Source organism: Hyaena hyaena, unplaced genomic scaffold (genome assembly GCF_003009895.1).
Source record: "Hyaena hyaena isolate Hyena2069 unplaced genomic scaffold, ASM300989v1 scaffold_637, whole genome shotgun sequence".
Lineage (NCBI taxonomy): Eukaryota > Metazoa > Chordata > Mammalia > Carnivora > Hyaenidae > Hyaena > Hyaena hyaena.
Window position 1 is genome coordinate 171,997 of NW_024081260.1, and position 15,020 is coordinate 187,016.

The 15,020-nt window shown below is 45.0% G+C and overlaps 1 protein-coding gene across 5 annotated transcripts in view; it reads left to right on the forward strand.

The window, feature by feature from the left end:
• The window catches only part of LOC120249080 (zinc finger protein with KRAB and SCAN domains 8-like), an 18,180-nt gene extending 3,513 nt beyond the window's left edge, over positions 1 to 14,667 (forward strand). Inside the window, exons 1-5 of one of the 5 annotated variants that reach the window (XR_005532769.1) lie at positions 3,759 to 3,883; positions 6,843 to 7,915; positions 10,243 to 10,356; positions 12,084 to 12,238; positions 13,337 to 14,667. Coding sequence is in view for 1 of the 5 variants with exons in the window: in XM_039257582.1 (XP_039113513.1) it covers positions 6,900 to 7,709 (810 nt within the window). In the remaining 4 variants the exon portion in view is untranslated. Of the gene's footprint in view, positions 1 to 3,758; positions 3,884 to 6,842; positions 7,967 to 10,242; positions 10,357 to 12,083; positions 12,239 to 13,336 lie in introns of those variants that run through there. The other 4 variants (XR_005532770.1, XR_005532768.1, XR_005532771.1 and 1 more) reach the window with 4 other exon arrangements.
• The last annotated feature ends 353 nt before the right edge of the window (positions 14,668 to 15,020 follow it).

Here is a 15,020-nt window from a genome sequence, read left to right on the forward strand (position 1 = left end):
CTACTCATTTCTATTTGTCTGTTTTGATTGTTCACACTTACCTTCTGTATTTCAGTAATTATTTCCCACCCTGTGGGTCAGTTACCTATATAATTTCATATTTTAAAACAGAACTCATCACTCATGTCCCCCAAACCACATTTTCCTTTCAAATAGGCATTATTGCGTAGCTTCTTTACCCTGAATAGACTCACTGCCCTTCATATTTCTTTATTTTTTTTAAAAGTAGGCTCCATGCTCAGGGTGGGGCTCAAACTCACAACTCAGATCGTGTCCTGAGCCCCCGGCGCCCTGCCCTTCATACTTCTTATCCTAGTCTTGGAGTTGTCCTTTAGTTGTCTGCTCTCCACTCGACACGTCTCAGATCTTGCTAAGTCATTGCTGTTCTCAGTTTTCTCCTGGAGGCTGGATCTCTTACATTTCTGCCATTCCTGTAGCCTTCTGCAGAGCTATGTCATCTGAAGCCAGGCTGTTGTAATTCTTTCTAGTTTCCTTGCTTTCAAGACTCCCTTCCAGTAACACTTCTAAGGTGATCCTCCTCAAAGTCCATTTTCGGTCAAAAACACTCAGCAGATAACTGCTCTCTCAGTGGGGGTGTTCCAGATTCTCCAAGTTTTGCCCTTCACGCTTCATCTGCCTCAACCTCATTCTCTAGCTTATTCACTTTGACTCCTCTTGTTCAGACTTCCTGCGGCCTTCCACTGCTGTCTTACAATCCCTTGCCTCTGTGCCTTTCTCATGCAATTTCTTTTGTTTAGATTGTGGTTTCTTGGCTCCACCTCTTAACTCACCCATCCCTTCAAAGCCTAGCTGCTTTATATCTTCCAAGTGGGCTCTCCCTGACTTCACCTCACACTGAGACATCCCTTGTTCTGTGCTGCCTTAGCACTTACCCTTTAAGTTTGTACTGTGGTCCATGCACTTACTAGTATGTTGCTTTGTAATTATTTTCTAGCTCTCTGTATTGTAGTTTAACATTTGTATTTATTTCCGGAATTAAATTGTAAGCTCCTTGAGGGCAGAAATAATAACTTTTACGTTTGTATCTCTCTACCCCCTAGTGCCTAGTACAGTGCTGAGCACACAGTAGGCGTTTAATAAATGCTTGTTGCATCATTGTGTGGATTATTTATGGAGTTATCTACAGAAATTTTTAAGCTGTTTTCAAGTTTATATGTCTCTCTTACCACTTTGTGCACAGACCTGTTTCTGTAGAACATCTATAGTTGCCTCTACCTAAGACTAAGACTAAAAAATCCAACGTTAGGAGAATATATGTGAAAACTGAAATAAGAAGCTCTCCACTTGTTTGGCCAAATTTATTCTTTAAGGAACAAAATAGGAATAGGAAACTCTAAAAAGAATTTAAAAAATTTTTATTTCTAAGAGAGAGAGAGACAGCATGAGCAGGGGAGGGTCAGAGAGAGAGGGAGATACAGAATTTGAAACAAGCTCCAGACTCTGAGCTGGCTGTCAGCACAGAGCCCGACACGGGGCTCAAACCCACAAACCGTAAGATCATGACCTGAGCCGAAGTCAGACACTTAACCAACTGAGCCACCCAGGCGCCCTAGAATAGGAAACTCTAAAGATTACTGTGTTAAAGTTATTGTTGCAAAAGTGCTTGAGAATAGACTTTTGTATCTGAGGTTAAGCCAGTGGTTCTCAACTGGAGAAAATTGGTTAAATGTCTGGAGATAGCTTTGGTTCGACCACTGGTGGACAGCTGGGATTCTACTAGCGTCTAGCAGATAGAAGCTAAGGACGCTCTAAACACCGTGCATGCACAAACAGCCCACACAGCAACACAAATTATCTGGCTTCGTATGTTTAATATTGCCAAAGCTGAGAAGTCCTGGGCTGGACATATTTAAGGTATATAGGAGAAAGGAGATAGAAATACTATCACTGCAATTAGAAAAATTAGCTATGGCAAGCTTTAAAAGGAACTTGTTAGATTTATAGTATGTAAGATTAGAAAAGAAAAAGGGAGTTCACAGCCATATACATGTCAGAGTGATGGTAAACCACATTTTTTTTTTTAAGTGTTTATTTTTGAGAGAGGGAGACTGAGTGAGTTGGGGAGGGAAAGAGCAGAATTTTAAGCAGGCTCCAGACTCCCAGCTGTCAGCACAGAGCCCAATGTGGGGCTTAAACTCGCGTGGTCTGCACTGAAGTTGGACATCTGACTGAGCCACCCAGGGGCCCCAGCCATAAAAAGGTCTCTAATGATGTTCTAAGGTTGCTTGCAAGATCAGATCTGCCTCCCTTGTTATACCAAGTACCAGGTGTTACAGGACTACAGTCTAGTTTCCTTTTATAGAATCAAAGATAAGACTTCAGAGGGCTATCTCGTTTCCAGGGGGTCATATAAAAGATGTAGCTTTGGAGACAACATACAACTTTCAACTGTCCCTTGGACAGCAGCTAGACAGGATTAATTACTCCAAGGAAACCACAAGCCAGAATGTGGTCAGTTTGCCAAGTAAAACGCATGCCCACTTAGAAAGTTTTTAACAGAGTATTACTCTTAACTATGGAGGCAAATATGTAGAAGAAAATGTTACTTCCTAAATTAATTTAAAAGACCTTTTAAGGGGGACTTGGGTGGCTTAGTCGGTTAAGTGTCCGACTTTCGTTTAGGTCATGATCTCGCGGTTCGTGGGTTCGAGCCCCGCGTCGGGCTCTGACTGCCAGCTCAGAGCCTGGAGCCTGTTTCAGTCTGTGACTCCCTGTCTCTCTGACCCTCCCCTGCTCACGCTGTCTCTCTCTCTCCTAGAAATAAATAAAAATATTAAAAAAAAAAAGACCTTTTAAGAACATTCATCTCTCATAGCTCAATGGCACTTAAACAGGTTTAAAACGGAAGGTTTAAAAAGGATCAACTCGAATTAGAAAATCGGTTTTAATGTGTAGTGCACCAAAGAAATCACTGCGTTGCTTTGTTGTGTTTAATTATTCATAGTCTATAAAATGCTAGGCTTGGAAGTGGCCTTTGAGATCATTTCCCAACCCATTCTGCAAACGGAGGTCCACAGAGGCCAAGCGATCACTGGGTCGCCCATTAAGGTTAGTGGTGCTGGTAGAAGAGAATCCAGGCTTCTTGTTTAGTCCATTTCTCTTCTGGCTGATTATGCCCTCAGGTCTGACCCTTGTTCTTGTATGTTCTTATTGTGTACTCCGCCAGGGGATGGATCCATACTCTGAGCCTCCAACTGTAATGTTTCATTCTAGGTCTTACTCCTTTCATCAGGTTCTATGTCCATACAAGTGTACTGACTTGGTGTTTGGGTTGAATTCTTCCATTGACGGCCAGTCGGTGTTACAGTCAAGTTTTCAAAGCTCCGCCCTCCTGGACCTGGTCCCTAATCTTCAAGCACAGAGAAGAGCAGCTCTGGCTTTCGGATCTTCGGTGATGAAGACCCGAACTCCAGCGGTCCCGCGCGGAGGTTTTGGGGATCCTGCAGGGTCCCCCTGGAGATGCTGCCTTTTCCGGCCGCGGTGTCTTTAAATTCCAAGATTCAAGAGCCCCGCGTCCTACACTGGACAGAATCAGCAAGCGGAAGTCACCTTTGTGAACGAGAGGGTGTCGGCTCGGCCTCCCGCCGCCTGCCCTCGGCTGCGGCGCTCCAGGCCTGTGCTAGCGGAGGGCCCGGCGGAAGTGCCCGGGGGCCGCCCCGGAAGTGCCGGGACTTCCGGCCCGCGGGGGGCGGGGAGAGCATTGCTCGGGCGCCCCTGCGGGCCCGACCGTCGCGTCCCGAGCTGAGCACGCTGGAGCCTGGCCGGCCTCCCCTCCGGCCGCAGGCCCGACGCGCCAGTGCGGCCTGGTCTTTCCCACGGCCTCCCGAGTTCTGTGGCGCTGCCGTGACCACGTGCACCCCTGGTAGGTGTGGGGTCGCCCCCAGCCGACCCTCGGCCCGCCTTTTCGAACGGAAGGGGAAACTGAGGAGGACTGGAAATGCGTACTTGGGACAGGCTTCCTCTTCCACCCCGGTGCCCAGGACGTTTCCTTGTGCGTGCGGAGTACACCCGTGCGGCAGGCTGGCCCGTAGGGCCGGTGCCCGGCTCTGAGCAGCCGCTTCGCGCCCCCCGCGTGGCCCGGGAGTGCCCCGCGGCAGGGAGTTGGGGCACGGGCTGCCTCAGCCTGGGATCGGACACGTCCTAGCGGATCAGCCCCTTGTTTCACTTTGCGTTTTCGCCCAGACCCTCACTAGTTAGTGTGACAGCTGTGGTAGTCTTTGCCTTTTGAGTAAAATAGTGTAGTTTTTTTTTTATTGTTTGTTTGTTTGTTTTTACAAAAGAACGGTAACAAAGAGGAGGCTCCGGAAGAGGAATCCTACTGAATCGCACACTCCAGGTGGAAAACTGCGTGGCAGCATTAGAGGGGCTGTTTTCTCTGGTTTCAAGAATTCTGCTCCTAGGAAACTCTAAGTTCTGGGCTGGCTCCAGCGCGGTTGACCCTGGCCGAGGCCAGTAACCGACCTTTCGGCCTAAGGACTGCCAGGTCTGGGACAGGGACAGGCGGGGAGGGCGGGGGTCGGTCTTGAGACAGTGGCTGAGTTGCATGAACCCAGACAGCAGCAAGGGAAGGGACATGTTTTTATTTATTTTTTAAATATTTTAGTGTGTATTTATTTTTGAGAGAGAGAGAAAGAGAGGAGACAGAATCTGAAGCAGGCTCCAGGCTCTGAGCTGTCACCACAGAGCCCGATGGGGGGCTTGAACCCATGAACCACGAGATCATGACCTGAGCGGAGGTCGGATGCTTAACTGACTGAGCTACCCAGGCGCCCTGGGACATGTATTTACTAATTAAATCATCATAAAACTTTTAGTCTCTTAAGGATATTTCTTTTTTTTTCCCCGTTTTTGGGCATTTAGGTCTAAACTTGTGATTGTGGCCAAATCACTGAATCTCTCTGTGCCTCTCTTTCTTCATATGTAAATGAGGATGACAAAAGCTCCTGCCTAGAATTGTTATCAGGCTTACATGATGGCACCTGATACAAAAGTAGTATGTAGATATTGTCATTATTTTTTCCATACCTCCCTTGACTGGTCTGCTCTAATGATGCATTTGTTTATACAGTGATACATCTATAATTTCATGTGCTTAATTTTTTTTCCCAGGTCCCAGATATGTTATTTGCAGATATCTTCTCCCATTCTGTACGTTGCCTTTTAGTTTTGTTGATTGTTTCTTTCACTGTACAGAAGCCTTTTATGTTGATGAGGTCCCAATAGTTCATTTTTGCTTTTGTTTCCCATGTCTCCAGAGATATATCTAGGAAGAAATTGCTATGGCTGATGTCAGAAGGTTACTGCCTATTTTCTTTTCTAGGATTTTCATCGTTTTCAGTCTCACATTTAGGTTTTTAATCCATTTTGAATTTATTCTTGTGTATAATGTAAGAAAGTGGTCCAGTTTCATTCTTTTGCATGTTGCTGTCCAGTTTTTCCCAACAGCATTTTTTGAAGAAACATTCTTTTTCCCACTGAATATTCTATCCAGCTTTGCTGAAGATTAATTAATCATATAGTTGTGGGATCATTTCTGGGGTTTCTATTCTGCTCCATTGATCTATGTCTACTTTCTTGATCACTGCAGCTTTGCAATATAACTTGAAGTCCAGAATTGTGATGCCTCCAGCTTTGCTTTGCTTTTCAAGATTGCTTTGGCTATTCGGGGTCTTTGTGGATCTACACAAATTTTAGGATTGTTTATAGTAGTTCTGTGAAAAATGATGTTGGTATTTTGGTAGGGATTGCATTAAATGTGTAGATTGCTTTGAGTAAATAGACATTTTACAAATATTCTTCCAACACATGAACATGGAATATCTTTCTATTTCTTTGTGTTGCATAAATACATTTATGTGTTTATTTATTTTAAGTAATCTCTACAACCAAATTGGGGCTCAAACTCATACCTCCAAGATCAGGAGTCCCATGCTCTTCTGACTGAGCCAACCAGATGCCCTGCATAGACAGATTTTTAAGCAAAATTTTCAGAATGGTTTCTGTGTACTCTGGACATTTTAGAGTTACAGAAAGATTGTGAAGATAGTACAGAGAGTTCCAATATACCCCATGCTTAACTGACACTTAAATGACTGAGCCACCCAGGCACCTCGATGACCTTGACAGTTTTGAGGAGTCAGGTTTTTGGCAGAATGCCACTCAATTGGGAGTTGACTGTTGTTTTTCTTATTACTATATTGAGGTTATAGGTTTTGGGGAGGGTGACCCCAAAGGTGAAGTGCCATTCTCATCATATCGAGGGTGCATATCATCACTTTATTACTGTTGAGACATAAAACAATTTGTAAGGTGGAAAGAGGCAGAGAAGAGATAAGTTCCAGCCAAATAGTATGGACTTTCCGTGAGTGGTAACAACACAGCTGTCGGTGATGCTGCTGTCATTCTTCCAAAGTTATTATCCGTTGAATTTCTGGTTCTTTTATCTTCTGTATTTGTATAGTCCATCATCAGCTCTACTGACTACAAATGTCTTCAATTCCTCTCTTGTTTCCCAACTTAATTAAATAGATGAAAAGTCTTTTTAAGTAAGAACTAAGTATTATTTTTATATTCACTTATATTCCAGATTCTGTGCTGTCGATACCATCATAAAGGGTAATTTTTAAATAGACATTTGAGTCGGGTGTTCATTCTAATAGTGTTGTGATATGTCACTGCATATAGACTGACTAACACATTTGATTGGTGTGTCCTGGGTTTATCAAGCATATTTGAGGGTTCTAGTTAAGTCCGTGTCACATCCTGTTGCTTTAGCAACAAGGAATAAATTACATTTGAAACTCTATTTATTATGATTTCAGGAATCAAAGCCAGAGGCACGAATAAGGTGTCTGTTCTGAGGGAAGAATTTTGTAAGGATGGACCCACACAAGCAGGTTGCCAGCATACATAATGGGGATACGTTACAGGTACCTGAGCGTGAGAAAGCCTCTCAGTATGTGAACCGGGTACAAAGGCAAGAAGTCTGGCCCACAGAAGGGAGACGGTACACTTGTAGTGAATGTGGAAAGAAGTTTGCCCAGAGCTCAGGCCTCGTTCGACACCGGAGAATCCACACTGGCGAGAAACCCTATGAGTGTGATCACTGCGGAAAAGCCTTCAGTGTGCGCTCCACCCTCACTGTGCATGAGAGAATCCACACAGGCGAGAAGCCCTATACTTGTAACGAGTGTAGGAAAGGCTTTGGTGTGAGGGCACACCTGATCATACATCAGAGAATCCACAACGGGGAGAAACCGTATGAATGTAATGAGTGTGGCAAAGCATTTAGTGTGAGCTCAGACCTTATCAAGCATCAGAGAATCCACTCTGGGGAAAAGCCCTATGAGTGTGACGAATGTGGGAAAGCCTTTAGCGTGAGCTCAGCCCTCATCAAACACCAGAGAATCCACACAGGAGAGAAGCCGTATGAGTGTAAGGAGTGTGGGAAGGCCTTCTATGTGAACTCCGCCCTTATTAATCACCAAAGGATTCACTCTGGAGAAAAGCCCTATGAGTGTGGAGAATGCAGGAAAGCCTTCAGCCAGATCTCAACCCTTAATCATCACCAGAGAATCCACACTGGAGAGAAACCGTATGAGTGTGACGTGTGTGGGAAAGCTTTCCGTGGGAGTTCTAATCTTACCAAACACCAGAAAATACATGCCAAACTAAAGTGTCGTCATTGATTTATGTGGTGAAGATATTTCAAAGGCCTTTTTTTTGTATCAGAAGTCAACACCAAGAGAAGAACATGGAAAAAATTAATGTTTTAATTGATACTTGGCCTTTTGGGATATTCAAGAAGTGAGAAGTCAGTGAAAATTGACTCCAGAATGATTAAAGCTCTGAAATCACGTCGACTTCTGAGAGTGCTCCTTTTACAACTTACAAGGTAAAGCCATTTAAATATATGTATATTACAATATAGTTTGTTTTGGTTTAGTAAGAGCAGACTTCAGTATTATAAATATTGTTTTAGTTTTTCTCATATACAAGCCTTTTGTTATTGTTATTGCTGTTGTTGTATTACAGGTAAAACCTCTTAAGTTTTGAAATTGGAGGGGCGCCTGGGTGGCTTAGTCGGTTAAGCGCCCGACTTTCCCTTAGGTCATGATCTCGCAGTTCGTGGGTTCGAGCCCCGCATCGGGCTCTGTGCTGACTGCCAGCTCAGAGTCTGGAGCCTGTTTCAGTCTATGACTCCCTCCCTCTCTAACCCTCCCCTGCTCACGCTGTCTCTCTCTATCTCTCCTAGAAATAAATAAAACATTAAAAAAAATAAAAAAAAAAAAGAAATTGGAAGTAGTGTTGATTGGTGGGACAGGAGCCACATATCCTCATTGTATCTGGAAACACGAACTGATTGGTCTTCCTTTCTTTGCTTTTGTTGTACCTGTAGCTCTCAGGGGAAATTAGATGGGTTAGTAACCTCCTTGGCAGAGGGTATCTTTATATATATATATGTATGTATGTGTATATATATATATTTCTTTTTTGATCATCTTTCCATTGCCATTGCCTTCACTTCCTTGTTTTTAATGTTTTATTTATTTTTGAGAGAGAGATAGAGATAGGATGAGCAGGGGAGGGTCAGAGAGAGGGAGACATAGGGGCGCCTGGGTGGCTTAGTCGGTTAAGCGTCCGACTTTCGCTTAGGTCATGATCTCACGGTTCATGGGTTCGAGCCCCGCGTCGGGCTCTGTGCTGACTGCCAGCTCAGAGCCTGGAGCCTGTTTCAGTCTGTGACTCCCTCTCTCTCTGACCCTCTCCTGCTCATGCTGTCTCTCTCTCTCTCTCTCCTAGAAATAAATAAAACATTTAAAAAATTTAAAAAAAAAAGAGAGAGAGGGAGCCATAGAATCCAAAGACAGGCTCCAGGCTCTGAGCTAGCTGTCAGCACAGAGCCCAACGCGGGGCTTGAACCCACGAACCGTGAGATCATGACCTGAGCCGAAGTCGGACACTCAACCAACGGAGCCACCCAGGCGCACCTAGGCTATCTTTTTTTTAAGGTAGAAATCCGATAGATAATTTTTCAGGGTCATTCTTGCTTAGTCAGCAAAGCCCCAGGACTTTTGACTTGCTGACTCAGTAAACCCTAAACTTGACTGAGCTTCCTGAACCAAAACAAACAAAAACAAAAAGCCTTTTTCTAAAAGTGTTAGGTGCTCTGAACCCTTAGATTTGGTGTTTCTCAACTGTGGTGGGGCCGTTACAGACTGAAGAGGTGTGAGGACGGGACAAGCTGGGAAACTGCTGTTGAGTTGAGGATGCCATTGATTTTAAGATGACTTTCAAGGATCTATTTGAGTGACTCTTTGAAGTTCGACACCTCATGTAAACTGGAAGAGCTCAGATTTGGGAAGTGGTACAGAGTTAATGAGTTCAGTTTGAAAAATGCGTTTGTTACGTCTGGAAATCCCAGAAGACGTGTTCATCAGAATGTACCCTAACTTTCTAACCCCGCCCCCAGACCTAAACCCAAAAGTTATATATGCACATGTAAAACTCAGGGAAGAGATCTGGACTTAAAAATTACTTTGTTACTATTTTTCTACATTAATAGTGATTTCTGACTCTTGGGTTGGCAGGTCTGAAATTCTTTTGATCCCTGAAACTAAATCTTGGGAGGTTCAAGATGAACACCAAATTGATAGAAGTTTCAGGTTGATTGGTCTGCAGTAGGACTCTGTGTTGTACGGGGACACACAGTCTTCATGATTTCTCGTGAACATCTCAGGCAAGACAGCCCACAGACACACTGGACTCCATGAAGCTTTGAGCCAACTTGTACCGTAAGGCACTGAGATTAAGGATGAATGTGGAAACGCACAACGTGAAGTCTGGTATTGAACAGGTGCTTACCACTTACAGATAAGTTTCGGCATGGACATGGGGGCTGAAGGCAGAGAAGGTCCTGGTTATGGAGCACAGACTAAGGAGACAGAACCTCACCTAGGGCATGGGGTGCACTGGAGAGAATAAGGCACATACTTACAGGCTGAAATGAAGGGCCTCAACAAAACACTGGGAAATTGTCTACAACATTGGATTGAGGTGTGAATTCCCTCACCCTGCTTCTATCTCCTTTTGACAGTTGAGGGAGACTGGTTTCTCCTTGCTCTGCTCTGGAGAGTTCCCTGCCATGCCGTTTTTTTATTGTTACCGTCAGTGTTTTTAGTGTTTACCTCTTTGGCCCCAACTGTCTTGGTTTGTCCCTAGGATGGAGGTTTGCAGACAGATTCTTCTGGGTGGAGAATACTCTTCTGAGATCAGCACTGAAGTGATGGCATAACCCACCCCAAACCAGCGCAACTGAATCCGAAGCAGTAAGTGGTAAGTATCTTGAAGACTTTGAAGGAGCAGACATTCTGGAGAAAGACGTTGCTTCTACTGAAGAATGTAGTGTTGGGAGATCAGGATCCACGTAACATGGTTATTCCTTGTGAGCCCAAAGTGTTGATGATCATCTGCTATGGGTTGAGCCTTTTGCTAGGTACTAGGAATACAAAGATACATGGAAAAAGCACCCTAGTCTTCAGGGGCTTAGAGTCTATTTGGGGACAGGGAGAAAGTAGCAGATAGAGAACAATCACTACAGTGATAAAGCCACTGGGTTTGTATAGATTACTTTGCACTTGTGGAAGTGTTGAAGGTCTCAGAGGACAGTGAAATCTTGGAAGAAGAGTGAGTTCTTCAGCCACAGGAAAAAGGATGAAGGAAGGGACTTTGGGAAAAGCGTGATTAAAACTATGTGCCTGGGGGCATCTGGGTGGCTCAGTCAGTTAAGCATCTGACTCCTGATACCGGCTCAGGTTGTGATCTTGCAGTGATGAGGTTGAGCCCTGCATCCGGCTCTGTGCTGACAATGTGGAGCCTGCTTGGGATTCTCTCTCTCTCTCTCTCTCTCTGCTCCTCCCCCATTCTTTCTCTTTCTCTCTCTCTCTCAAAATAAATGAACTTCTAGAAAACCCGCTCTGTGTCTGGGGGAAAGGAGGGAGGTTTCTCTGATCATAGAATGTAGTACGGAAGTAGTGACATCACACTGGAGAGAGAGTTGGGGGCCAGGTCGTGAGATTCCTTGCTTTCTGTGCTTGAAAAGTGTGAAACGTCTCCAGGCTGGTGTTGAAGTGCAGTGGGAAGCGCGTTTTACGTTGTAACTCGGCCATCGTTGGGAGAGACGGTCCTCGGGCCTCTCGCGCTCCTGCACGTCTGCGGGTGCTGCTGGCCACGCGCTCTGCGTGGTTTGTGCCCCTGATCGCATCTCTTGGACAAAAGGTAGATAAGCTTATTGGTTGCCTGATGTTCTTCATGGGAAGTTCAAAAGAGTCCAGCTTGGTTACCCCTCATGGGGCAGAACCACCCTCCCGCACTGGACTTCGAGGTGCAGCTAGCGTGTGCAGTCTCTGTGCTGCGGTCTAGGGTTCACGACTGCCTGGATGGCAGGCTCTTAGGCGCACTCGCACCGCAGGCCACACCCCTACCTGGAGGCCTGTTTCTGGGGGCCTTGCCCGAGCAACTCTGCTGAGACTCCCTCGTTGGGGTAGAGGAACCTTGAGGACCCTTTTCCCCACTGTAAGTCCATATTCGGTACTAGTCCACTCCTGGCTTCCCCCTCTTCTTCCTCCTGGCCCCAGGGCCATAAATGACCGGGCCCTTTGTCGGTGCCCTCTTGTTGAGCGTCTTGGTAATGCTGTAGCACGGATTCATGGCTTAGTTGTTACTTTACGTTTTTTATTTTTTATTTATTTTGAGAGAGAGAGAGAGCGTGAGCACGGGAGGAGCAGAGACAAGGAGAAAGAGAAAGAATCCCAAGCAGGCTCCCTGTGCTCAGCACGGAGCCCGATGTGGGGCTTGAACCTACAACTGTCACATCATGACCTGAGCCAGAACCAAGAGTTGGACGCTTAACTGACTGGACCACCCAGGTGTGCCTCTTACTTTCATTTTTGTTTGTGTTAACTGACCACCAACACCTGGCAGCTGGTGCGCTGAAATGGCGTGAGGTTGTACAGGTTGACTTAGGTTCATTATGATCAGCTAGATTTTTATTATGTAACCAGGACCTCCCTGCATCCCCCAGCTCCCGCCCGCAAATCTCAGTCGCTTACAGTACAGGACTTGGTCTTGCCTGTGCTGTGTGTCAGCCGTGGCTCAGTTGCAGCTCTGCAGTGTGTTCTCTCCACCCCAGGACCTGAGGAGTAAAAGAAACACAGCGGTAGGTACATACAGTGGCTTTTACAGGGAAGCATATATCATTTGCACTTATGTTTCATTAGCCAAAGCAGGTCAGATGACCAAGCTTCTTGACTATAGGGTAGGGGAAAATAATCCTTACAAAGACTGCAATGAGAAACCAAGAAAAATTGATGAAACTTACCATCGAGATAGTAGATCTACCATGATGGCCGATGTTTATGGAATACTTTATATGCTGGGGCTTTTTCTGAGTGCCTTATATGTACATTTTTCAATAACAAACAATGGTATGAGGTACATACTACTACCATTTACAGCTGCATAAATTGAGGAACAGAGACATTAAATAACATGGTCATTCAGCCAGGAAATGGTTGAGCCAGGAATTGAAACCAGAAGTCTAAGCTGAGGACCTGTTCTCTTAACCACTAAGCTGTACTATGAAGGTTTTAATAAGAAGGTTGTTTATGTGCCTTCATGGTTTCAAGGAGCCAGTGTGTTAATGCTGGTAAAACATTCAAGATGAGATTCAAGAGCCCTTGCTTTCAGCCTGTTACCTCTAAGTAACCGTATTAGGCTAGACTAATGCCGCCTTGCTGGGCCTTAGTTTCTATATCCTTAAAGGAGACATGCCAAATATTTTCTGGCATCCCTTCTAGATTTGAGACTTTTATAATCACTCCAGATAGATAGTTAAATGCTTTGTTGGTGTGATGGCTTCTTTAGTCTGCTCCTTTATATGTTGTTACTTTCACAGGTGATCTGTAAAAAATTTTTTCTTAGTATTTATTATTTTTGAGACAGAGAGACACAGCATGAGCAGGGGAGGGGCAGAGAGAGAGGGAAACACAGAATCTGAAGCAGGCTCCAGGCTCTGAGCTGTCAGTACAGAGCCTGACGTGGGGCTCAAACCCACGAACCATTAGATCATGACCTGAGCGAAAGTCGGACGCTTAACCGACTAAGCCACGCAGGCGCCCCATAAGCGTATATTCTTTACTTCAGACTCTTAACAAAGAGCCCTGTTTCTCTCATAAGCCACTCTCATTTGTTACATTTGACTTCTTTCTGCCTCTAAAGGAAAGGTGCTTATTTTATGATCAACCTCTTCTTTCAGAGAGTAACTCCTGGCCTTAGACAAGGAGTCCAGCTCCAAGGAGAGTTTTGCGGAAGCCCAGCACAGAAGACTAACTGGGAACATACCTCAGGGCCTCCACATGCAACAAGTCCAGGGCCTTCGGAATAGTCTAGCCAAGTGAGGGACGAGCCCCTTTCAGGAATCACGGCTTGTATTGCTTCAAGCCAGGAGAGTATCTGATAAAGGGATAAGTGTCACTGATAACTATCTGCTAAGTATCACCCTGGTGAGGACACTTAGGAAAACCTGCCCTGAAGTTCACTCCTGTCAGTGCTCTGGGAGCAGGGAATTCTCCCTTCACCTTGTGCTCAGTTGTGATAAAACGTAAGTGCCCCAGAAACGCCTCTCCCTGATAAAACAAACCCGGACACCAGCACTCCTGACTAAGCCCCAGCAGACTTGAGGAAACCCTATGAGGATTCTCAGCACGGAAGGACCTTCAGTGTAAACCCAGCGCCTGTGGCACTGCACAGCCGAGAAGCCACCATGCAGAAGAGTCCCGTGAGAGTAGAGAATGTGGCAAAGCCTTCAGGTACTTGGATAGTCTTGTCGGATATCAGAGAACCCATGAAGAGATCTTCAGTGCCGTAAATGTGAGCTCAACTCTCATTAAAAAGAAACAGGGGCGCCTGGGTGGCTTAGTCGGTTAAGCATCCGACTTCGCTTAGGTCATGATCTCACGGTTCGTGGGTTCGAGCCCTATGTGTGACTGCTCTGAGGACCTCTCAGCGTTAGCTCAGGTCTTACAGTGCATCAGAGATTCCATATGGAGAAAAGCTCTTTGTAAGTGATATGGGAAAGCCTTTAGTCAAAGTTCAGATCTTACCAAACATCAGTCTGTACTGGAGAGAAGTCTTATGCCTGGGGCAGGTATGAACTCCTTTCTTACCAGACATCAAAGGATACACAACAAAAATAAACTTCAGTTGTCAAATGTGTTGTAAAAGTATAGTACAGGACTTCTTCAACATCAAACATCACAGTTAGGTAGGAAGAGCATGCGACTCTTGATCTCAGGGTCATGAGTTCGAGCCCCACATTGGGCTAGAGTTTATTAAATAAATAAGTAAAAACTTTAAAAAACCAATTGCATACAACCACTTTAGCATTTTATGGAATTAAGATGAGTGTTATTAGAGACTTTGTCAGGTCACTTCATGGGGACACTTGAATGAAAACATCTCTGTGACGGATCTCTACAGCTATTTAACTCTCTTTGGCACAGTTTCATTTTCTGTAGTAAACGTTGCGGGGGGTGGGGGTGGGCTCTTTATTCCCAACCTTTGATGATTGAAACATTACTACATTTATTTTTGGTTTGGAACTCATGATGCTAATTAAAATAGTTTTTCTAAGAATGATTTTGTACATTTTTATTTATTTATTTATTTTAAACATTTTTATTTATTTCTAGGAGAGAGAGAGAGAGACAGCGTGAGCAGGGGAGGGTCAGAGAGAGAGGGAGTCACAGACTCTGAAACAGGCTCCAGGCTCTGAGCTGGCAGTCAGCACAGAGCCCGACGCGGGGCTCGAACCCACGAACCACGAGATCATGACCTGAGCGAAAGTCGGACGCTCAACCGACTAAGCCACCCAGGCGCCCCTAAGAATGATTTTGACATTGATTCCTGTGATGCAACAAGTATACGTTTTCTACCAGACT